Raw genomic sequence first — 26,144 nt, 5'->3', positions numbered from 1 at the left:
AATGAATTCTATTAATACCAACATATTTTTTACACTTGTGCCTGTTGCTGTCATTGCTTTATATTGTATTCATGCTGTTCATTCTACTTGTCTACTTTGAGTGAACGAACTCACTCACCTTGACTGAAATGACTTTGTAACATCGTCAAAGCAAACAGAGCAAGAAAAGACGAATAAGAAAATGGGATCCAAATGTTATTTTGTCGGGTGCAAATCGATTACTACTCATGACATTTCGCTGTACTGATATATCGTTGATGAATGAAAATCAACGACGGAAATCAAATGCACTCGTCGGCCACAAGTAGACAAAAATCAGCAGACCTTTGCTTGATGGATTATTCATACACTAGAAGCTTAATCCCATCACAAGAGGGAGAAAAAGGCACAGATGAAATGCTCCAGTCTACCTGGATAGAGATTGACAGGACTTAATGATTGTCCACTCCTCATGCATTCATGTTGAGAGGATAAAAGAGGAGCCAGGCTATGTAGATTGCATTATTCACAAGAATAGAGTTTAAAAGAAGGTGAGGAGAAATGCAAAAAATCAAATGTAAAATCAAAATCCAACACGGCAGCAGAGTTCACAGCAGTTTAAGACAGAATTCAAACTTTGTCGAATCTAAATGAACGTCACTCCCGCCTCCCCGTCCCAACTTTGCCCTTAATTATCCATTCTGTCTTTGTACAACACTCGCTCGGCTTTGACAAGCGCCCCCCCTCCCCCGAGACCGTTCGGACTCCCGTGCGTGGGGAATATCAGGGAATATTACACCCAGGAATTAACTCTCCAAATCACCTTGCACGCACCCCTCCCTCCTTTGGACAAGATAATCCGGGCTCTAGCGGTGGGTATATGCCACTAATCATCAAAAAAGGTAGAAGGGGATGCGGGTGGGGGGGGGTAAGGTGAGGTGAGACCGTGAGAGGGAGTTTTTTGAGTAGGCAACGGTTAGGAAGCGGGAAAACCAAAGAAAGACTCCACAGTATTCATCATTTGATCAACTTAACTGGGCTTCTGCATCCTTTTTGTCCTGTCCAGCCTGGTCAAGGTTCCTCTTGAGCTCTGCAGTCTGCATCTCCAGCTTCAGAGCCGCGGTGCTGCACACAAACCAAACAAAACACACCCTCATCGTCATCGTGTGAAGTAGTCTGCCATCATTTCAAACCAATCCGACGACAAAATGTTCAGCTCATTCAGGAAACGGGGGGAAAAAAAGTCCCCCGTTGACTGAAATGTCATACTTTCTGTGACAAGTTTGCCATTGAAAATGAATGGCCGGTTTATTTGGCGCCCCCTATTGGTGGAAAATCATTGTACATTTTCCATTTCTGGAACATTAAGCTTATTCTGACATGGCTCAGGGGGTTGAGTGGTTGCTTCCCCAGCCCGACGGTTGCTAGTTCAATCCTCAATTGACTTACTTACGCATTTCAACGTTCAGTCTGCCTTTTTACGTTTTAACATCTCCAATTCTGCCGCATTTCTCAACCGCTTCAAACCATTCCAACGTCAAAATGTTCATGCAGGACATGCCCACTATCAGGATTTTTCTAAAAATTCTCGCAATAGTTTCTGTGACAGTTTTTCCAATGAAAATGAATAGTTGCTGGTTCAATCCTCAGTCCTCGTGCAATGGTTCAATGTTTTTTTTACACTTCAAATTTTGGCATTTTTTCATCCGCTGACCACTATTTCTCAACCGCTTCAAACCTTTTCAATGTCAAAAATGCTCAGCACATTCAGGACATGCCGACTATCAGGGTTTTTCTATAAATTCTCACAATATTTTGTGACAGTTTTCCCATTGAAAATGTATGGGGAATTTCAATGGTGCTCCCCCTATTGGTGGAAACTCATTTTTTATTTAACATTCTGCTTATTTCGTGCGTGGTGGCATGTCTCAGCTGGTAGTGTGGCTGTCTCCCAACTAGCAAAAAAATGATTACAAATTTTGCTTGTCGATTAATTTTGCTGAAATTTATCGACGATAATCGATAATTTCGACCTTTTTTTTAACCATATTATCATTTGGTTTATTATTATTCAATGATCACTTTGTCATGTCACATTTGTGCCACTAGATGGCACTCAAACATTATGTACCTGAGGCACAGAAGCTGCCTACTTTGAACACTCACGAGTCGCGGGACGTCACGACCTCACATACGAATCCTACTCATCGTGTCAAAAGAACTACGCACAGCAACGCAAAACAGACAAGACAGTGAGCGAAAATGCAATGTTGCTGATATCTCCCAGGCAATTCCTACTGTTGGCTTTTCAACCGTATTGAAAGGTTACATTTCTTTTGCAATGTAGCGAGCGACACTGTGAACGCACGGCATTTTGCGATGTTTCGTTTAATATTTACTCCGCCGGTCCAACGCCTCGGTGAGCGTTGGCTGTCGGGAAGAAGGCTTTGCTCCACATCCACACTGGAACTGTGGCATGCGGCTTGGACCACTTTATTAAGTAGTAGGATCGTAATGCTCCATATATACGGTACCGTTGTGTGTTTATACAGTACAGTGCTTGCCCGTTAAATCGTTTTTAACACTTTTAATACTGTATCACTAAATAAGGGAGGTAAGATTTAGCATATGTGGAACTCCTCCCTGTGTGATGCAGTGCAGTTGTACAATAATAATGAACAATTCGTATTGACCAGAATATAGGACTTTTTAGCTTTTCTTTAAACATGCATTAGGCGTTGATGTTTACAGAATATAAAGAGTACACTTCACTGTGTTTGCTTCATCAAGTTTCTTAGTGGATCAGTTCACTTGAGGAACTGTGTGTGTGTGCATGCGTGCGTGCGTGCGTGTGGCAGCCAAGCTAAGGGAATGTGAAAGGGGATCAATATGTAGGGGTCCATTCCTGCCACACTACTGCAAGCCCAGTGTCTGTATGCAAGTCAGTTAGTGTGTGTGTGTGTGTGTTAGCGTCTTGTGTGCTGCCCCGGCTACAGCGGGATCAATACGACAAATGATTACCATTTCCACAAACCTCCCTTCACGGCCTAGCTCTGGCAGATCAGCGGGCCTCAACACACACACACACACACACACAAACACACACACCGACTCGAAACCCTTAAACAACAAGACTATAAGGACTTATAAATATTTGTAAACAGCTTTGAGCGCAGTGATCTGAGGTGACTTAACTATGGATTTGACTTTTATAGGACGTGTTAGACCTCTGCTGTCTTCTGGACAGGTGGTTGCGTGGTTACCAAAATTAATCCTGTAAATTCATTTGGAAAATTAATTTTGGTCCATAAACATGAGACCACGCGCCTCACTGAGGAAGGATAACATCCCTTATTTTTGGTACTTTATTGTGTCCCGGGCTAAAAACAGGCTGTGCACCATAGAAAAGGAAAGCCACCACCATTGAAGTGAAAAGGAACACCAAAGAGAGAGGAGAAACGCCCACTCACACTCGACTGTCGCGACCTTCGTTAAAGACAGTCGGAAGTCCCAAAACTCTTGAACACAACACATAATGTCGCAGTATCCTTCAGCATGTTAAACAATCTGCTCCTATGAAAGTGACAGTAAAAACTAAGCAGCATAGTGTTTTTTTTTTATTTATTAGTTTCATTGAATACCGTATACATACCGTATTTTATGTCCTTCATGTGTTCCATGTAGAGCGTGAGCAACTTAAGTGTTAATTAAGGCATGAGTTCCGACCTACACCGAAGTTGAACAACGTAGAAGCGGAACCGGAGGACGGCCTGTATGACTGACACATACAGCTGTATTACGCAACATTCATCCAGTTGATTCTTCATCAAGCAGCACCTGCAAGCCTTTATTTGTCCCACACGCCTGCTTAAGCTGTACTTCTTTGTTGGTTGAACTCGGTTCGAACTCTGCTGTGTTTCGACGCACTTGATCTCAAATGTAAACACCACACAGACCGGTGTTAATATGCCAGCGAAAAGCATGCGAAAATTTCACATTTGTGTGGAAAACATGTGTTGGAAGCATTGTTTCTCAGCTATGCTCTTTAAAAGTATATTTTAAAAGCTCTTGGTGAAATCTAAGCCGGTAAATATTGCATTATTTAAAAAATAACCATGTAGTCAACCCAGTAGATGACATTTTGGTTTGAAATTAAGTTACAACATGGAGAATGTCATGAACAACCAAATTTTGATTTTGATCCAGACCAGCGTACCGAACAACACACCTTAGATGCTTGGTGACTTTTGCGGTACTTTAGTGTATTGATACTTACACCCAGCCAACAAGGACATTTGAGAAATAATTCTTTATGAAGGATACACACTGTTAACTAGAGCTGCAACAATTAATCCATGATTAATCCATTAGCCAATTAATCTGCAACTATTTTGGTATTTGAGTCATCGTTTTTTAATTTTTTTTATTTAAAACTGTAAATATCCTCTGATTTCAGCCTCTCAAATGCGAATTTTATTTGTACATGTTCTTAGTCATGCATGAAAGCAGACCTATTATCTTTGTGTTCTCTGACTTCGGAAAACAGGGATGGACATTTTTGCCTCTTGGTATGTTGCAGATATTTGAGATATAGTGGAAAAGTGTATTATTAGTATCAACTTTGCTCTTTTCCAATTTTTTGCTGTTGTTTTTTTAATTTTTTTTTTATATTTCAATTTTCTTCTTAAATAATTGTAAATTTTCTTTTCATAATATTTTGCTTTTATACCCACATCATAACTCTTTCCCAATGTCATTTTCCAAAAGTAATAACTTTGTTTTGTTTGTTTCTCATAAAATTATTTGTATCTTTAATAGTTCAACTTTATGCTACTAAAATTATTTTTCCTTATAATATTACAAGTTTATTCTCATGAAATTACAGCAGTTTTTTTCCATTTCTGATATTCTTTTTTTTTTTTTTTTAATCTTCCAACTATTTCAACTTTCTTCTTCCAAATGTTCTTCTGGTAATTCTGACTTTATTCCCATCATATGATGGGATGCAACAAACCAAGCTGATTTTCTAAAGATTGCATTATTCTGTTTTGTTTGTTTCTCACAATATTACGAGACTGAAAAGAATAACACATTTGTTCCTTAATATTTCATCTCGATGCTCCTAAAATGAGATTATTTTTCCTCATAATTTTATGAGTTTATTCTTGTAAAATTGTAACTTTTTTCTAGTTTGTATACAACTTTTTTCTTATTATTTTGACTTTATTCTTGTATAATTACAGCAATTTTTTCAATTTCTGCTGTTGTTTCTTTTATATACTTTCAAACTATTCTTTTGAGAATTACGACTTTTTTGCCAAAATATTTTGACTTTACTCTCGTAGTTATAACTTTTTTTTCGTAAGCTAATTTTCCAAAGATTGCAACTTAATTCTTTTCTCACAATATTACAAATGGGAAAAAAAACATATTTTTTCTTTAATATTTCAACTTTATTCTCCTAAAATTAGATTATTTTTCCTCATAATATTATGAGTTTATTCTCATAAAATTTTTACTTTTTTTCTTGTATTATTTTACCTTTTTTTGTATAATTACAGCAATTTTTTCCATTTCTGCTGTGTTTCTTTTATATACTTTCAAACTATTCTTTTCAGAATTACGACTTTATTGCCAAAATATTTTGACTTTACTCTCGTAACGTTATAACTTTTTCCTCTAACAAATTTTCCAAAAATTGTATTTGTTGTTTTCTCATTATCCTACAACTTAAAAAAATATATATCTTTTTGTTGCTTTTTAAACTTTATGCTACTAAAATGTTACTTTTCCTCATAATGGTATGACATTATTCTTGAAAAATTACAACTTTTTCTCGTTAGAGTTCGTCTTTTTTCTCTTAATATTTTGACGTTGTTCTGGTAAAATAACTGCTGATTTTTCCATTTTTGCTGTTGCTTTTCTTGTGAAATTCTATTTTTAGAATGCGTGGTCAGTGTGCAGCTACGGGCTGCAAATGGCCCCAGAGGCGTGCACTTTGGACACCCGTGGTCTCGGGCCCAACCGATTACTCGATTAATCGAAACGGCAAGCTTCAGATTAATCGACTAAGAAACTAATCGTCAGTTGCGGCCCTACTGTGAACATGTAACTCATTGTTTTGAAGAGAAACGGCTGGAATGGTGCCGAGTAATGTTTATGTTTACCAACAGTTCATCCAAGAGTGTCTAAAGTGAGCGATTGTCAGCGTAATGTTGTGGTTTAAAGCAGCAGAGGAGCCAAAACAACAAGGAAAGCATATAGCTGATGGATTGGTCCATGGAGAAAACACAGGACAGGAAGAAGAGAGTCGGAGCGAGAAGGAAAAGAAGGAGATGGAGGCATCCCGTGGAGAAAGGAGGGGATTTCCCACAGCACAGATGGAAGCCATTAGCATGGTGTTATTTAAAAAAAAAACTTTCATGTCTTTGCAGTCATTAGATAACACCGAGTTAACTGTAAACAGCGGCGTTTGTGCAAATGGATGTAATGTGCAGACGCAGCGAGGGTTTCACCACCTAAAATGACTTGGAAGGCAATAAAGTGTAATCATTTACAAAGAAACCTAGAAAGGTTCCATGCCGACCTTTAAAAATATGTTCCACGAGCCCCGACTTGTGCTGCAGTGAGGTCGCGTGGGACGCCAAAGCCGCAACCGCAACGACACACAAACTGCTTTTGCTGATGTCATTGCATAGGGGTCAAGTAGGGGTCTCGCCTTTCAACTTTGGTCCCGGTGCTCTGGGTGAAGAGAGGACGCCGTGCCCCCGCCCTTACCTTAGTTTGTCCTGTGCTTGCTTTCCCTCCGTCAGGCGCGCCGCCATGCACTTTGCCTCCTCGGAACGGACAGCCAGCTCCTCCACTGAGAGGGGATGGAACCAAGGAGAAGTTTAACTGCAGTAGAAAACCCTCATTTGCTTTAAATGTGTGAAAGTACGCAGGTTTTGGTCACCGGATGACAAAGCAGCAGCCTTTCTGAGACAAAAGAAGCACTCCTCACATTCGTCAATAGATGGCACTCTTTACCCTGAGCAGCGCCTCGCCACCAGCCCCCTTCAATCATGTTCCTTTTGGGGCTTCATCCTCAGTCTACATGCAATAAAAGCCCATTGTCCCACACTTAGTGGTGCAGTACACCGAGCGGCTGCGTGATAAACTAGCGGTCAGCTTCCTTGCTGCTTTGCTTTTCGCTTGAAATTTCAGGACTGACTTCCTCAGCCGAGCTTAATTTCTTTCTTTTTTCTTTTTATTTCTTGAAAACATTTTCACTACGTTCAGTATTCATTGAACAGAACATAAACTGTCAGACGTCAGTGGCCAAGGCTGGTGAATATTGAGGAGAGGTGCATGAGTGCTTTATATGCCGACGTGTGTGTGTGTGTGTGTGTGTGTGTGTGTGTGTGTTTACAGGACGGACCTTGACTTTGCGGACTTGAATGTGTATGAGTGTGTGTGGAACAGAGGCTGTTATGCTTTTAAGTCCGGGTGCCGTGTTGTTGACGTGAATCACAAGAGCTCAGACCGCAACTAAACATGATTTTCTTCCTCGATTCCTCAGAAGCTTGTTTCAATTAATCGACCAATCGGCTACGCCCTATACCAGGCGTGTCCACTGTGTGGCCCGGGGGCCATTTGCGGTCCGCAGCTGTTTTTATTTTTTATTTTTATTTTTATTTTTTTGTGGCTACATTCAAAAAAATAGAATTTAACAAAAAAAACCTGCCAAAATAGAAAAATCAGCAGTAGTTTTACAAGCATAAAGTCAAAATATTTTGAGGAAAATGTCGTCATTTTATAGCATAAAGTTGAAATAGTAAAGAAAAAAGATGGGTTTTTTTTAAAAGATGTTTTTTAAAAAAAAAAAAAAGTCAGAATATTATGAGAAACAAAAAGAAGTGTAATTTTTGGAAAATTATGTTGGGGGAAAAAAATTCGAATGAGGGATGTCCGATAATATCGGCCCACCAATTCTAGTATCTGCTTATTTTTTTGCAATAATGAAAACAGATTTTTTGAAATGCTGTGTAGAGGGACATTTTACTGTTCGGATACCCACGATGACACCACTGTTTGTTCACATGCAGTGTTAGCCCACCTCCATTGCACTTTCTCGTGCCCCTGTCCGCTCTGACTGTGCTAAACCCCGCTAGCTTCCCGCGTTAGCATCTGGGACGCTAGCTGTTAGCCATGTTTCAGTGAAGCACAATAAGCTGCACTCCCTGAAGGTCCTGACGTTTTTTGTCAGCTCGTCGATCTTGCTTGGCGGTGAATTCACGTTTCCCACGATAATAGAAGGCACCGAAGGCTGGAATCTCCACTTTCTTTCTAGCTGCTTAGCTTTCATGTTAGCCCCGACTCTGATACGGCTTCTTTTCTCAATGGGTGAACAGGGAATCACACCGATGCTGGAGCGCGCTTTAATAGCACGTAAAAATGTGCTTGACTGAACAAGTCCGTATCCATATACTTAATATATATATTACTTAAAATATATATATTACTTAAAAGGTGATAATAGTAGAACACACACTGCTTGGAAGGCAGCCACTGTGGCGGCGCTGCTAAAAAAAAAAAAGAAAGAAAAAGTATCTGTCTGTGTTACGCACATCGGTTTCGGTTGATATCGGAATCGGAAATTGAGAGTTGGACAATATCGGCAAAAAAGCCAATAACAGGCAACCCTAATTATAATATTATTGGAAATAAGTCCAAATATTATGGGGATATAAAGTTATAATACGGGAAGAAAATTTACACAAAGAAAGTTGAAATTGTTGGGGGAAATAAAACACCAGCAGAAATGGGATAATTTACCAGAATAAAGTCAAAAATATTCCTTTAAAAAGTCGTATTCTGGTGAGAAAATTGTCACAATTTTAAAAGAATAAACTTGTAATATTATGAGGAAAAATAATGTCATTTTAGTAGCATAGAGTGGAAATATGAAAGACAATTGTTATTTATTTAAAAGTTGTAATGTCATTAGAAACAACAACAAAATGTAATTTTTACAAAATGAGGTTGGGGAAAAATATAATATTGTTGCAATAAGGTCAAAATATTATGGGAGTAAAGTTAGATTAGGAGAAGAAAATAAAAATAAAAAAAGCAACAGCAGAAATGGAAAAAAAAAACATCTGTAATTTTAAGCCAAACTATTGAGAAAAAGGTGGGATTCTAATGACAAAAAAGGCAGAATTTTATGTGAATAAACTTGTAATATGAGCAAAAATAATGCCATTTTAGTAGCGTATAAAAGTATTCAGAAGTCGTAACATGAGAAACAAAACAAAATAAAGTTCTCATTTTTGCAAAATGAGGTTGGGGGAAAAAGTTAGAATTTTATAGGAAGAAAGTCATCATACTACGAGAACAAAATGTTTAAAATAGTTTAAAAAAAAGATTTTTCGTCGATATCACAAAGCTGAGATGCAGTGTTTTCTTGAACTACACCAGAACTTCTTTGCATTTTTCACTATGTGGCCCTCTGTGGAAAAAGTTTGGACACCCCTGCCCGAGACGGACCAAACCACGGGAAGCCATACGAAGCGATCACAAACACTCAGCGGTTTGGTTTGCAAACATATCAAAAAAAGAGGCAAAAATGGCCGTCACTGCTTTCCAAAGTCAAAGCTGATGTGTGTGAATATCTTTTTTTTAATCCTAAAACACAAACACAAGACGTGAGCTTTCATTGATGACTACAGAAATAAAAAATACTCACATTTGAGAGGCTGAAATCAGAGGATATTTACATTTTTTAATCAAAAAACGATTAATCGAATACCAGAATAGTTGTCAATTAATTGAATCATTGTTGCAGCTCTCTTTTGTGTGATTGTAGTAAGTGTTCTGCCTAGTGAGGTCCTTATACACACACACACACACACACACACACACACATTAAAAAAAGGATAACTACTCATGTGACATAACATACTGGTAGAGTTTTTTATTTTTATTTGGGGAGTAGAAGGTCCGCAGGTTTAACTGGATAATCGATTAATCGTTGATTAATTGTTGCAGCTGTAAATACATGTAATACCATATACAGTAATACAATATAGCATCCATCATATAGAAACTGAAGCAGCAAATAGGACTACTATATTTATATATTTCATATAATAGCAGAGGACACTTTTTCAGCCTGCTGGCTACTTTTAGGTCCCAAAGATCTCCTTCCTAGTTTAAACACAGAGTGCATATTTAGCATATTTACAAATATGAGTGTTTATGTACATTGTACATGTATATCAGGGCTGCACACACTTTTTCAGCACAAGTCAAAATGATCGACCTCTTACTAAAGAACAGGAAATCTACCCAGCAAACTTTGAAAAGTTTACAGGTCATCGAAATAGTTGATATCATTCAATTCAATACGGCAATGAAGATCATTACACATCATTTCTCGAGAGTTGTGTACATACTGTAGCCCGAGTGGCACGTCAGTTAAAATCGCTATGTGGCGTCCATTTTGCGTACACTTCACGTATCACGTCCAGTTAGCATTTGCTGTCAAACATTCCAGATAGAGGAGAAACGCTGGCTCTGAACAACACTGTTTCTTCTGGTATCGTCATTGAAATACTGCAACCACGCCGATTTTTAGTTCCGACGAAATGTCAACGTTGTTTTTTGATGCGTCTGTGTAGGCTCTCAGTCGTACAGGAGTTGTCCATCGAGGGAAAGGCTTCTTGAGACGTCATCTGTACTTCTGTGAAGAAGGTGTCGGACGTTTCGCTCCTCATCCGAAGAGCTTCGTCAGCGAACTAATAAGTGCTGGTAGCTTAGGCCTTAAATACAGTAAGAGTGGGCGGCATTGGTGTGCCAACACCCTCCTCCTATTGGTTCCTTACACAAAGCCTGGGCGGAGTTGTGGTCTAATCCTCTCCTGCCATTAGCACCTCCGATAAAAGGGGAAGTTTGTTGTTTCAGCGGAAGCGACGCTAAATCAGCATTGAAGTCCAACATTGATTCAGTGATCTAACGTTGAAGATTCAACATTGTTTCAATCTCACCTTTCTATCTGGGTACAAAAGCCCATTTTGTTGATTTTTCTATTTTCGACATGCAGTGCTACAAATGCCACATTTACTGTCGTTAAATGTGCTCTTGATGCAACAAACATGGCTGATGGGTCCAACTTGAGGAGAATATTTGAGAGCGTTGGGCCTTTTTTGGCCAACGCAGACAACATTTTCAATTTTCGATCAGCTGGTGAAAAATGGGAGCGTTTATAGTTTAGTTGAGCGTTTTCACGTATTTCTTGAATGCTGTAATTGTCGGTAAACTGTGGGTGTGTGGAACATGAATTGGATGTCCATGGTTTCGGTTTGCGTACAGTTCTGGTTTGGAACGGATTGGTCACGGAAGTAAGCCAAGCGCTGGGTAAGCGTTTGATTTGTGGACTACTGGGCAACACGTCGAAGTATCTCAAACAGTCGTCCATAACAGAAGATTCAGGCTCTTTTACGAGCTGCTTTTAGTGTCTCGGTGTTATGACATAAAAGCACAATCTAAGATCTTGGCTCTCCGTTCACGCTCGCTTTTTTGACCCTTTTATACCGGCTGGGCGTTTTTAAAGTACGACATTAATCCATAAGCTAACGCCGCGGTCAGATCAGCAAACTTTACCGTGACGGGGATGGAAACCCGGCTGACCCCGAGTGAGTGCGAGTGGTCGGGCCGGGTCGGGCCGCGCCTTCATACAAGATTCAAAAGGCTTCACAGGAGCTTCCTTGGGCTTTGTTGCGGGATTCGTAGTGGGCTGAGGTGCTCCCGCGAGGCGGCCCAAAGCCTCCCAAGACTCTTTCCGCTGTATTTCTGAAGTTTCACGGGTTTGCAACAGCGCTTTTGGGTATAAGCCAATCGCTGCCCGACACACACACACACACACACATATATAGGATGTAAAACTCACACAGGCATCCGCCCCAACACACTCCCCTCTTGCTCTCTCCTCTCCGCTTTATTTACAATCCTCTGGCAGCGGTACAAGGGCCCGGGGCTATAACACACGGCACCTAATGCTCAAACTGCCAGGTAATCTCATGTCTGACATCCCCTTTGATAGAAACTGATCAATAGACTCTTGTAAAGGAGTCATTTTCTCTGATGTTTCTACCAACCACTTCTCTCCATCTCGCTCTTTTGCCGTCTCCCTCTCAGACTCCCCCACCCCACGCCATCACCTCTTTCTCCGTTTTATTAGCTATACATTTATAATTCATATTTCAGCAGCGGGAGGGGGGTTAAGGGGCGGGGAGGTGGCGGTGGCCTTTTTGTGTGATAAAGAACAATGGCGGTGAAATGATGGGGAGAAATTCCAGTGTTTGCTGCCGCTTCCGGTGAACGAGGGTTTTGGGGATCGATAGAGTGTGAAATGGGATTATAGCTGGTAATGGAGGTGAATTGGAGGAGAGAGGCCTGCGCACATGTGCACACGGGCATCGGGATTACGCATGCAGACTGTCACCGTAATGATTTCATCATCGTCAGGCACACACTTCTCCTATAGTGGAAGCGCAAAAATATGGATATTGTATTTTTGTTTATGCCGTTATTGCATTTGATGTCAAAACGCATGGCGTTTATTTCACATTACAGCCGCTCGCCCCGCTAAACGTACTTCAGACAAGAAGCAATAGACTGTTTTACAATGTTTGCACCGTCAATGAATCTGAGCTGCGCGATACAAAGTGAACTTGATGCTTTTTCATGCACGCTCACTTAAAAGCAACAAACTTGACAAACACGGCAGACTGAGCCCTGAAAAAGGATACATTTAGCCACAAAACTGCTGTGTTTTGCGGCAAACTTGACAAACACGGCCGACACACAGCGCTGAGAATGTTTCGTTTTTCTGTTAGCGATCGACGTTTTGTTAATTTTGCTCTATTTTTTCCCAACAAACTCGACAACCATGTCAGACTCGGTGCTCAAAAATGTTACATTTTGCCACAAAACTGCTCAATGTTGCTGAGCTTTTTTTGCGACAAACTCAACAACCATGGCTGCCATACAGTGATAAAAATGCTTCAATATTACAGAAAAATTCTATTTTGTGTTAATTTTGCAACAAACTTCACAAACATGTCAGACTTAGTGCTAAAAAATGTTACATTTTGCCACAAAACTGCTGAATTTTGCTGTTTTTTGTCACAAACCCGACAAACATGAGTGACATACAGTGCTGAAAATGCTTCATTATACCACAGAAACGCAATATTTTGTTAATTTTGCTGTTTTTTGCAGCAAACAGGGCTAAAAATGCTACCTTGCCACAAAACTGCTGTATTTTGCTATTTTTTTGCAACAAATCTGACAAATATGGGCAACAAACAGTGCTAAAAATGCTTCAATTTTACACAAATGTTGTATATTTGGTTGATTTTGGTCAATTTTGCAACAAACCTGACAAACATGGCCAACTTACAGTGCTATAAATGCTTAATTTTCCCCACAAACACTGTTAGTTGTTAGTCTTGCACGTTTTTGCAACAAACTTGACAAACATGGATGACATACATTGCTAAAAATGTTATATGTTGCCACAAAACTGCTATATTTAGCTGTTTTCTGCAACAAAATTGACAAACATACAGGGCTAAAAATGTAACATGTCACAAAATTGCAATATTTTACAGTTTTTTGCAACAAACCTGACTATCACGGCCAACATACAGTGCTAATGCTTAATTTTATGTTAATTTTGCGCATTTTTGTTACGATGTGTGACACCATCTGATGTAAATACAGTATATGGACAGAATGGTTAAACAGCAGTTATGGCACATTACTTGTCTTGTACATACTGTTAGGAATGGAATATTTTCCTCTCTGTTTTGGATCAGTACCGCAATATATTTATAACAGAGATCACTTGGAACAAAAACACCCTGTTCTTTCACAGACACACACATACACACACACACTTAGTTTCATTATGTCACTTCCCTGTCTCCTGGCTGAGACGCTCAGCCGCCTAGCCAGGACTGCTTGAAGCCAGATCAGACCAACACACCCACACACCGTTAACGGGAAGTTTTTTCTGATTACTGGCACCGCCTCCACAGAAGGAGGAACAGGAACTCAGTTTCACGTTAGAGACCGCTCGGAGTTTGCTAGACTTTGGCTGGGCGGCTGACCGCTCTCTCCAGAGCTGGCATTGCAATTGCGTGAATAGAAGAAATTGTGAAACGTACCTTTTGACTCGGATAGTTGAAAGATGAAAGAACCGGGGTGGTTCCAGCTAGTATTTTGACGATATTCTTGTTTGAAATTGTGCTTTATCATTTACTGATGTCTGCCGTTTGCTTCCAAGTGTGGACACACTTTGAATCCTTGTTGCTTTGTCCACGTACCGCCCTAACAAACTGACTTCTAACCTGCCGGCATCCGCTCCAATCAAGCAAGAAAAAGCGGGAGCTTCACTCAAGGCGATGTTTTCATAACCGTCAATGAAGCGCCACAAGGTCCTCGCGTTCATAAAAGGCCGTTCCTTTTCATGTCGGGACTTTGTCCACCTGACTCTTCACCTAGTCTGTCGAGAGCGGGTAAACAATACCCCGGCTTTTGTGGCGATAACGCATCCTTATCCTTCTAAAGTCATTATAATCCAGTCCTGTATTGCTAAGATTGTGTTTGCGGAGGATAAAAGCCAAGTAATACGTGGTTTCGAGTCGGGGGGGGCTACGGGTTTTTGATCCCAGACAAAGGCCGAGCCACGCGGCGTTGTCTTTCTGCCTCGTTACGAGCGGTCTCCATCTTGTTAATGAGCGGCGCTGGCTGCCACAGACAGAGACCTCAGATTCATCCCTCGGCGGACAATAGGTGATTGCGGCGATGTGTGTGTTTGTGCCTCCGAGAGTTGGCGTGCATGCGCTAATTAAAGCAGTGGGACTTGGGAAGTGTGTGTGTGTGTGTGCGTGTGCGTGTGCGAGCGAGAGAGGTGTTTGCCTGCCGTGACCGTGGATGTGTACGTTAATTCTTAATGAGACATTTCTGTGCCCGGAGAAAACCCAGACATCACCATCCCGGCAATGACACACTATACTACAAAGGCCACCGCTATGCACGCACGCACACACATCATTACAATGCGCTAAAGAAGCCATTAAATAAAACCTCTCGCCGCAGCGTGTGTGTGTGTGTGTGTGTGTGTGTGTGTGTGTGTGTGTGTGTGTGTGTGGCCTTGCGTGCAGACAGCTCGCCACCCAATCACACGGTTGTAGCGCTGCTGGCTAATTTGATCCAAGCAATGGAGCAAGGAGCAGTGCTCTGGAGGGGCGGGGGGGTCCTGGCCCAAAATTTCAGCACAGGTGTTGTCTCAGGCTGGCCACAATAAAAGGCCACTCCAAAATGTGCAGTTTTATCACAAAGCACAAAGCCACAGACGTCCTCAGTGTTGAGGGAGCGTGCATTAGAGGCCTGTTGACCGCAGGAACGTCCACCAGGGCTGTTCCCCGTCAATGTTCGCTTTTTCCAACAAACATGGCCGACATGCAGTGCGAAAAATGCTATATTATGCAACAACAAAAAAAATCTACATTTTGTAAATGTTACAATTTTTTGTTTTTTAAGTCTACTTTTTGTTCATTTTGCCATTATCGCAGTAAACAGCACATGTAAAATGCTAAAAATGCTACGTTTTGCCACAAAAATTCAGTTTTTTGTTCATTTTGGTATTTTTTGCAGCAAACATTGCCAACATACAGAACTAAAAATGGAACATTTTATTAATTTTGCAACACACACGCTACATTTTGTTAAAAACTTTTTAAACTTTTTGTTAATTTGGCTATTTTTCCAACTAACATGGCCTATATACACTGCTAAAATTGTTGCATTTTGGTTAATTATGCTATGTTTTAACAAACATGACTTAGCTGACATACAGTTCTAATTTAGCTAATTTTTGGAACAAATAAGCCCGACATACAGTGCTAAAAATGCAGCATATTGCCACAAAAGTTCAACTCTTTGGTAATTGTGTTATTTTTGCAACAAACTGGCGACAAAAATGCTACGTTTTGCTTAATTTTTAAATTTTTTTTGTTAATTTTTCTATTTTTGCAGCAAAAATTGCCAACATACAGTACTAAAAAAAAAATCTACATTTTGTTCATTTTGCAACAAACATGGCTAACGAACAGTACTGAAAATGCTACACTTAACCAGAAAATTCAGCATTTTATTTTTACAACAAACATGCTACATGTTGTTAAAAAAAATCAACTTGTTTTGTTAATTTTGCTCCATGGCTGATGTACTGTGCTAAAAATTATACATGTTGGTTAATTTTTCTGTTTTTGTACCATGCATTGCAGACATACAGTGCTAAAAATGATAACCTTTGCCCAAAAAATTCTACATTTTGTTAATTTTAGCATCAAACATCGCATACGTACAGCGCTAAAAGTTATACATTTTGCCACCAAAGTTCAACATTCCCTTAATTTTGCTATTTTTGGGACAAAGTAGGCGGACGCAGAGTGCTAAAAATGCTACCTATTGCCATGAAAATGTCATATTTTGTTAACTTTGCAACAAATGTGGCCGACATCCAGTGAATTTGTGAAGAATGTTTGCGAGTGAGAGAGGGCGGCTTTTTGTGTGCCAGGATCTTTAAGTTCATTCAGCTCATGAAAGATGGGAGCAAGAACCCCCAAAAAGTGTTACATAATTAAGGAATCTCAGGAAAGCGAACATCAAAAAAGGATCTCGGTGTTATCACTCGAGTGTGCACCTTTATGCGGTTCTGCACCTTCATAGATGCCTCGATTTCCATGAAAGACTGGATCCATCCATGTTTTGATGTGTTGGCCGTTATCAAGTGGATGGATGCAATAAGAGACGATACTGTGGGAGGCTGTGATGCATTGTGGGAAGGCTACCTGTGCTCCGATGTTGGCAGCGCAGCTCCTCAAGCTCTTGACTCAGCTGCCTGACACGACTGCTCAGACTCTGCTTCTCTCTCTGAGCGCTCTTCAGCTTCTCCTTCTGTTCTTGTGATTCCTCCTCCAGTCGCTGCACTTGGTCCCTGTGAGCGTGCACCTCCCCGCTCCTCCTCGCCACTTCCTGCCTGGCTCCCTGGAGCTCCTCCTCTGACTGCCGCAGGAGAGTGATGTGCACCTGCGGCACAAGGAGGACGTTTAGCATGGTAATACTCGTCAATCGATCGCTTTTAATGGGGAAAACCTCTAAAAATGCATTTTGTCACAAAAATTTATTTGTTTAATTTAACTATTTTTGCAACAAACATGGCCTGTGTACAGTGCTAAAAATGCTACCTTTTGCAACAAAAATTATATTATTTTTTCTGGTTTTGCAACAAACATGGCTTATGTACAGTGCTAAAAATGATACATTTTGCCACAAAAGTTCAAAATGTTGTTCATTTTTCCATTTTTGGAACAAACAAGGCTGACGCACAATGCTAAAAATTCTACATATTGCCGCTAAAATTACATATTTTGTTAACTTTGCGACAAATCTGGCTGACGTAGAGGACTAAAAATGATTCATTTTGCTTTAAAAAAAAAATCATATACTGCAAATAAATGATACACTTAATAATTTTTCTATTTGAGCATCAAACATGGCTGGGGTACAGTGCTAAAAATGCTTAATTTTCCACAAAAATTCTATATTTTGTTAATTTTTGGTTGTTTTTTTTTGCAACAAACATGGCTGAAGCACAGCGCTAAAATTGCTATAGCCATTTTTGCACCAAACTTGGCCTATGCACAGCGTTAAAAATGCTACATTTTGTCACCCAAATTCTATATTCTGTTAATTTCTCCATTTTTGTAACCAATGTGGACCAGATACAGTGCCAAAAATGATACATTTTTCCACAAAAATTTTAAGTTTTGTTAGATTTTTGCAACAAACGTGGCCGAAGCACAGTGCTAAAAATACTATATACCATTTTTGCACCAAACATGGTCTATGTACTGCGTTAAAAATGATACATTTTGTCACAAAAATTCTATATTCTGTTCATTTCTCCATTTTTGCAACCAGCGTGGACCAGATACAGTACTGCAAAAATGTTGAATATTTTATTAATTTGTGCTAATTTGTACAGTGCTAAAAATGCTACATTTTGCCACAAAAGTTCAAAAAGTTGTTCATTTTGCTGTTTTTGGAACAAACAAGGCTGACGCACAGTGCTAAAAATGCTACACATTGCCACCAAAATTCCATATTTTGTTAACTTGGCTAACATCCGGTGCAAAAAATGAAAAATTTGGCCACAAAGTTGCTTTATTTTGCCAATTCTGCATAAGATGACTGGCGATCTCCCAGGAAATGTGACTTTCAGTGACTAGGATGTGCTGAAGTCTGTTGTCTTCCTGGAGAGTGCTTATGCGCGGCGTTCAACATGTAAATGTTCACCGTACGCATGATTCCCCACGTGCACACAATCCAGACCACTTGAGGACACCTCCTTAGGATTCACTCTCGATACGCATCCTCAAGTGTGTTAATTGTTTAGCTCAACATCTCCTTGTGATTCATTCAGCTAATATGCCGCCGTCCATTTGAAATGCCTTTTAAAAACGAATTACGCTTTTGTTTTTATTGAAGAAAATGTATTTTTCTCCCCTCGAGTGGAGCTGTGTGGGAGTGTGCGTGATGAAGCGTTCATGCAAAGCACGACACTCGTGTGTAATTATGCACATGTGAGTAATGATAAGGAATGATCAGGAGTGTATACATAATGCATGGGCCTAATACATGTGTCTTTACAAGGCTGAAACTCATTATGTGGAACTCCACAGGCTGAGTAAATGCTCACGGACTGACAACCGGAGAAGAGCTATGATCTCATACGGTGTTTGTGAGGATGCGCGTGTGCGTGGCGCCAATAAACGCTAACTAATGTGCCACGGCTTTACAAGGATGCCCCACACACACACTGTGGCATGTGCGATGCGTGGGACTGCCAGATATGTTGGCACTTTGCCAGGCTACAGGCGCCACTTTGACTAATTTGAATATTAAGTGTCCCATTGAGCTCGTAATTGGAGTCAATTCCATCAGCCTTGGCACCGTTTGGCGCTTTAATTAATGGCGAGACCGTTTCTTTCTGCCAGGCGAGTACGGGACAATCGCATGATGGCTGTGTTATGAGCGCGCGAGAGGAGGAGTCCATCTGTTTGGTTAGGCTTTGGCCACGCCCACACACACTGTGGTGCCTTTACGTGTCACTTGTTCGACATTTTTCCTGCACTTGTGGAAGTTTGTTGGCCAAAATCTACCCTTGTCCCTGAGGAAGGAGGGTTGTCCACCAACATTCTTCCACGGACATACTGTGTACTGTTTTTCATCGTGGGGGTTGTTTTTGTTTTTTTTTGGCGACATCGAGTGGCTGCGTTAATTCATTGACTTGCGCTTGTGACGCAGTTAGGCTCCCAAATTGACTGATACACGGCATGCCGGACGCTTTTCGTTGCGGAATACTCGCTAGTACGCTTCTGCCTTGGAGACGCTGCGCCTGTAAGTAATGTGCAACTGTAATGACTGAGAAATGTGGTGTTTTAGACAGCAGTGTTGGTAAATCAGGACTCTGGCTTGGAGATTGTAGCTGCTGTGTCAGCCACTGGCTAACTAAATACACACGTATGATTTTCAGTTGATTTTAATTGATTTGTGAATACAAACATGACGTTTTGGTGTTCAAAAACGCCGTTTCGACAAGATTCACGTCTTCTTCCAGAACATTCTGTTTTTATTGTATCCATACAGCGAACTTAAATGTTTGTATTTCAGCTTCTGTCGCTTTAGTTTGTCTCCCGGTTGGTGGAAACATTGGCGCCTCCCTCTGGCTTCGTCTCCTTCTTTTGTGAATCCGAACAAAAGCTCGCTCTGATGATGGCGCCATCGTAAATTCCAGTCAATGTGTGACTTGCACGCTCTCATCCCTCGCCCCTACCACTTCCGCAGCTTCACTCTATCACGGTTTTTCAACAATAAATGAATAAATCGTGCTGTTCATGGCTTATTATTAGTCAAACAATATGCATACTTAAGCAAATTTTACATTTTTGTTGCCTAAATGAAGCATTTTCAAGCATACAAATGGCTAAATGAACCAAAATACAAATATAAGGCATTCAGAAGACGCATTCAAAGATGCTGTGATGATACAGTATGTAGTGTTGTACACCGGTCACTAGGTGCCTGTAATGTTACCGTAATGTTCGGTGACGACACACAAGCACCAGACCTGTTCGCCAGGCTGTTATTGCAGGCTTGAATGATCTCGCAACAGGCGCAATGACCCCTAACACTGGTTGCTGTTGCAGCCGTAACCCACGCCAAGCGAAGACTCAACTCTCAACCCCCCAGGTCGCTTCCTGTCCGCCCTCACACAGCTCCCCTGGCACCAGAACACACCAAAACAGTCTTATTTATGTCTTAAATAGCTTATTTTCTCTTGTGTCTACTATATTGGCTAATAGGAGCGTAAAGGTGACTATAGGGTTGTTATGTCATGTCTAGAGAGCTCTAATAATGCAGAAAAACATTGTTAGAAGGTCTCCTACTATGAAAGTGTTCCATTTATAAATAAGGAATCCTACTTTGTGGAACTTCACCTATCATGGTTGGGTCTGGAACCAATTAACCGCGATAAACGAGGGATTACTGTAGGTGTTGTTTTTCCTCATTTTTTGACTGATGGTACCTTCTGGCTGTCAGCGAGCTCAAGCCGCAAGCGTGCAACTTCCTCTTTCCGCCGCTCCACTTCCTGTTCCAGCTGTCTGCGCCTGTTAAGGTGCGTGCGGCAGGATGCGACAAGACTCCGCTTCAGACTCGCCTGCTCCCGGCGTCTGAGGGCAAAAACAAACGCCGTGGGCCCTCTGCCTCTGTGTGCACAGCCCGTCAAATGAGAGATTAAAGCATATAGAAGAGCTTAGCCGAATTAAAAGATTTAAAGAGAGGATGTTAAATTTTGCATGCTACATAAAGTCCGCTACAGCGTGCCGTTTGGTGAATAGACTATAAAGAAGCCGAAGCGGAGGGGAAGGCAGGGGCATTGGGGGGGATGGGACGGGAAGGGCATGAGAAGGGGGACAAGGACAGAAGCAGGGATCAGAGAAGAGTTCTCATCTAGACGCCATTATTACTGTCTCTCCAGCTCTGATTTCATCTGTAGAATAACCTTTTCACACTCCACAAGGCGCTTCACCTGCTCACTGCAGCTCTGAAACGCGCACACACGCACACGCACACACACACACACACACACACACACACACACGCATAAAAGGTGAATGGCATCACTATATTTGTCACTGTCAAACGAAGCTGCAACCTGCAGAGACATGTTCATTTTTCTTTAAAAAGCCCCGCTTAGCAGTGTGCAGCTTTAATGGGAGGGCTCCAATGTGTGGCCGTGTACCTTCTGCAGCTTCTCCTCGTGACTTTGCAGGCTGAGGAAGTCCTCGTCGGCGTGAGAGTGACTCTGCTGATAAAGTCGCAGGTCACACTCCGACGCCACTTTCTACACGAAGAGAGCCCAGCAGACTCGTTGTCAAACAGTTGCTTATCGCCGCGCACAAAAGTCGTTTTGTTGCCCTCGGAGAGACGTGCTTTGTTGCGCCCGCGCGTCACTGCGCGTGGAGAGAAGGATCATGCATGCATGACTTTACCAAGAGAGGGAAATGGGCCAAAGAAGAACAATTTACATTTTGGTGCAAATCCAGATAAAGGATTTTTGCAAGATAATTCGTTGTTTGATTTTAATTTGAAGGGAAAGCTGCTTGGATGCACGTATTTGGGTCTCTGGAGAGCTCGCCCAAACATCAAGCGTCAAATGACACAACCAACTAGATCGGGGGGTGTCCAGACTTTTTCCACCAAGGGCTGCACACTAAAAAATCCAAGGATGTGAGGGGTCACGTATATATTGATATACAGTACATACATACTGTAATATTTAATACTTTCTAGTCAAAGATCCTCTATTATGACAGCGTTCTGGGCTGCCTGTAAGGACCTACTCTTAAAAATGCTAGCCAGAGCTCCTCCAAATGACAAGAGCGCTCTGCTGTCTTGAGGGACCTACTGTAAAAACACAAATCAAAGATCCTCTAAATGACAGGAGCACTCCACTGCTTTTAGAGACCGACTACAAAAGCGCAAATCAAAGATCGTCCATATGACGGCGGCGTGGACATCAGGGCGAATCCCCTTCTTTCCCTCCAATGAAACATTTATTTCAACATGCGACAGGCGCCACGTGTACTGCATGTGCTGCTCCCGTCTTGCTCGCCACTCGCAGTGTCTCACCTGACAGGATGGGTCACGCCACAACTTGTCCGTGTATGGCAACCTCTTGCTGGGTGTCCAGCGGTGAGCTCTTTCTCCTTCAAATTGGCCACAAAGTGCTTTTTCGGATGTAAGAATTTTGCAGCTTCGCTTTTCGGGCCAGCTAAAGACCTACCTCACAGTCACTGCTCTCCGCCCGTGCGGGAACAAAGCACAGTTCGGCGCCAGATTCTCCAGCATTCATCCAACTGCATCTAATATCTAATAATTCTTATTTACTGCGTGCTGATAACCATTAGCATGTCTCTATGCAGCTCGCAACATAGAAGGCGTGGTCAGGGACGAGGCTGTGGAATCCTTGTAGTGCCCCACTTAAAAACCCATGAAACTAGCAGGAGCGGACCCCTTTAGGTGTGCTGTAATTATGGGCCTGCAAGCAAATTATTCCTCATACTTTTTATGTATTATTATTATTATATCTTATTCTGATGCAACTAATGCGAAGTCTTGACTGAAGCTAAGTGGGTAGCCAGAGGTAAGCTACAGGCGCGCCCATTAAAAAAATGCCTGCATATATTTTTTTTCTTTAATTCTTCTTCTTCATGTCACATCATGTGGAGACAACAAGCAACGGGTTTACTCTGTGGATAAAATGCTTCGTACGTCTCATTTCATTGAATTTGGACGCATCGTACGTCTGCGGTCAGTTGAACTGTAGAGTTGAAAGTGATGAATGTTGTTTACAACTGACAAAGTCCTTTAACGAAGAAAGCGCTGTCCCCCACAATGGCACGAAGCCACCATGGAGACCGTCTCTACCTTCTCATAAAACGACACATCTAAAAGACGCATGCGCACACACGGGATTGGATTTAAAACATATCGTTTGGCTCTAATTTGAAGTGACAATGACCTTGATGTGTCATGTGAGACACGTGATTATGTGACGCACGCATTTGCATATAGATTTGTTGTGGGGGCTGGGGGGGGCTACAGACAGCGGTGCCATTATATAATAAATGATGGACAATATGGGAGAGCCCATTCTAAATCAATGGGCGTTTTTATGAAGTTGGTTTGCAGCAAGTACCGCATTTGACTTTTCTCAAGCGTTGTGTGACGTGGGGAATGAGCGGCAACGTGAAGAACTCCTAACCTCTTGATAGGCGCCTCACAATCAAAGTCATTAGGCGGCGTAATAAAGGGCCGCAGATACAGCCATTCTTCAACAGCCTAACTCTTTTATAACCAACAGATTAAACTTGATTGGATTAAAATGACATTCCTCCCGTCTGACCTTGGCGGCAGCAGTTAAGTTCATCCAAATTAAATTTCTCCGTAATAAAGATGATTCATTTGTTACTTGACGTCGTAAAAATAAAAAAAAAAATTGCACGAAGGCTTACATGTGCATGCACACGTGTGCAGTGACGCACGGGCGCACGCTGGATGCAGGACCTTCTGAGCTAAGAAGGGACACCAACACAGCAAAGGTGTGTGTGTGTGTGTGTGTGTGTGTGTGTGTGTGTGTGTGTGTGTGTTTTACCTGCTGCTCGATGGCGTCCACTTGCCCCTGCAGGCCACACACAAGGCTCCTGAAGTAGTCCACCTTCTGCTGGCTCTCGGTCAGTAGGTTATGGCTGACCTGGAGTTCGTCCGTCAACTGGTCGAGCGCCTCCTGCGAGCTCTCCCATTGGCCGACCTTTTGCCGGTGGTGGCGCTTCAGCTCAGACAGCTCTCCTTCCAATGATCGAGATGCGAGTCGGGACTCCTTCAGCTGCCGATAAGATGGTTGTCGTCATAAAAATACGATACGTAAATTCTGGTGTATCAGCCGGATCCACTGAATGTAGAGAAAAAAGTAAGCTGCACCGGACTATACGCCGCACTATAAGCTTGTCAACCCATTGGAAATCGCAGGAGGTCATTACTCAATATAACAGTCTGACTCACGGTGTCATCTTACACACAGCAACTTAATACTCAAAAGGTATACCTAAGAAAATACAAACATGTACCAGTACGAGTTTAAAATAGAAAAAAAAACATTTTAAGGTTTTCCCATAATGCATTTCATCTGAGCAAAGCATTTCATTGGAGGACAAGCAGCATAGACAATGGATGGATGGCGCTGCAATGCCGCCTGTGTCCACCAAAGGGAGCCAGATGAGCGCAGAGGGGAGGCTGACGACATTGCAGCACCCCAATGAATGTGTTGCTCAGACGCAATGCATTATGGGAAAAGTTGTTTTTTTTCCCCCATTGTAAACTCATATTTGTACATGCTTGTATATTTCTCGGGTATACAATAGTGATTTACATATAAGAGTAAAACAATATATTGTATTGTTATACTGTTATGTTATATAGTTATACTGGAATATACTGTACAACAATACAACAGTGATTTCCATTGGGTTGCTCGTTGTGAGTGCACTGAGAGCGCCTGATTGGCTCCTGCCAAAGAAAGAGCTACCGTTTCCTCACTGACTCGCAAGCGGCACAGTATTTAAACAATTAGTAGTAGTTCTGAAGAAAAGGAGATGTCACAAGATTAGAATGTAGCCATTAATTAGCCACACCGCTGTCTAAGCCGCGCGGTTCAAAGTTTAAGAAAAGAGTAGCGGCTTGTACACCGGAATTGACAGTACAATCAAGCATACAGTATTGTTACCTGTTGCTGGGAATATCGTAGCTCCTCCTCCAGATGGTCCACCTGCCCCTGCACCTTGTGCACCTTCTCCATTGCGGCGGTGTACTTGCGTTTAAAAATGGCAGCCCTTTCTTTCGGCTCCTCTGCTTGTGCACGGGCCTCTTTTAATTCCTCCCGGGCTCCTTTGAGCTGCTGACGGAGGCGCTCCAGCTCCATTTGCTGCTCTTGTAGCTTCTCCTCTGATGCTGCAAACTGGAAGAAGGCATTCATAAGATGCTCCGAGTCACTTCAGCTTGCTTAAAGCGAGGTGTTTGCTGTGTTTTTGTTTTTTTACAATTTTCCAAATATTTAAACGTGCTTCTTAAGTAATCTTCCTAAATGTTCTTTTTGTAATATTATGATTTTATTCCTGTCATATTTAGACTTGATTTCCATAATAGGACTTTTTTCCCCAACCTAATTTTCCAAAAAAAATACTTTAATTTGCTTTGCTTCCCATAAAAGCTCAACTTAAAAAAAATTAAAATTAAAATTCAACTCTGTGCTACTAAAGTAATATTATTTTCCCTCATAATATTAGCAGTCTATTCTGTAAAACTGCCTTTTCCTGTTAATATTAAAATCACAGCAATATTTTTTCCATTTCTGCTGTTTTTTCCCCAACTATTTCAACTTGCTTCTTGTAAATTTTATTCTCGTAATGATGACTTTATTCCCAGAATATTTGGACTTACTGTCGCAACAAAGCGGGGGTGTTTGCTGCTGCTTTTTTTTTTTCATTTTCCAAATTTTCAAACTTTCTTCCTAAATAATCTTCATAAATTTAACTTTTGTGATATTATGACTTCTTGTCATGATGATTATTCATATAACTTTTCCCCAACCTCATTTTTCTAAAATTACAATTTTATTTTGTTTGTTCTCTCTTAATGTTACGACTTAATTTTTTTAAATTACTATTTAAACTCATATGCTGCTAAGTGACATTTTGTTTTTATTCTCATAAAAATTGCAACTTTTTCTTGTAATATTTTGACTTTATTCTCATAAAATTACAGATGTTTTTTTTCCATTTGTGCTGATTTTTCCAACAATTTTCTTCTTGTAGTTATGACTTTATTTTCATAATATTTTGACTTTATTGGTGTAACATTCAAACTGCTTCCACAACCTAATTTTCCAACATATAACTTTAAAAAAGTATTTTTTTTCAACTTTAAGCTAC

General features: G+C 41.1%; 2 protein-coding genes across 5 annotated transcripts in view; one reads left to right on the top strand and one right to left on the bottom strand.

Annotated features, from left to right (window-relative positions):
- Nucleotides 1–26,144, top strand: part of pex2 (peroxisomal biogenesis factor 2) — a 217,769-nt gene that overhangs the window by 101,569 nt on the left and 90,056 nt on the right. Inside the window, exons 8-9 of one of the 2 annotated variants that reach the window (XR_008567374.1) lie at nt 17,011–17,146; nt 19,765–19,966. The gene's annotated coding sequence lies outside the window, so the exon portion shown is untranslated. Of the gene's footprint in view, nt 1–17,010; nt 17,147–19,764; nt 19,967–26,144 lie in introns of those variants that run through there. The other variant, XM_054765805.1, reaches the window with a different exon arrangement.
- Nucleotides 1–26,144, bottom strand: part of LOC129174147 (plectin-like) — a 130,924-nt gene that overhangs the window by 30,082 nt on the left and 74,698 nt on the right. For all 3 annotated transcript variants that reach the window (XM_054765803.1, XM_054765804.1, XM_054765802.1), the window contains exons 9-16: nt 24,941–25,171; nt 23,813–24,043; nt 21,398–21,499; nt 21,123–21,199; nt 20,681–20,825; nt 16,881–17,118; nt 6,757–6,841; nt 1,017–1,104 (exon numbers count right to left, since the gene is read on the bottom strand). In XM_054765803.1, coding sequence (XP_054621778.1) covers nt 1,017–1,104; nt 6,757–6,841; nt 16,881–17,118; nt 20,681–20,825; nt 21,123–21,199; nt 21,398–21,499; nt 23,813–24,043; nt 24,941–25,171 — 1,197 coding nt within the window. The remainder of the gene's footprint in view (nt 1–1,016; nt 1,105–6,756; nt 6,842–16,880; nt 17,119–20,680; nt 20,826–21,122; nt 21,200–21,397; nt 21,500–23,812; nt 24,044–24,940; nt 25,172–26,144) is intronic.

This window comes from Dunckerocampus dactyliophorus, chromosome 21 (assembly GCF_027744805.1).
Source record: "Dunckerocampus dactyliophorus isolate RoL2022-P2 chromosome 21, RoL_Ddac_1.1, whole genome shotgun sequence".
NCBI lineage: Eukaryota > Metazoa > Chordata > Actinopteri > Syngnathiformes > Syngnathidae > Dunckerocampus > Dunckerocampus dactyliophorus.
Note: the sequence above shows the minus strand (reverse complement) of the source record. Positions and strands in the feature narration are given on the sequence as shown.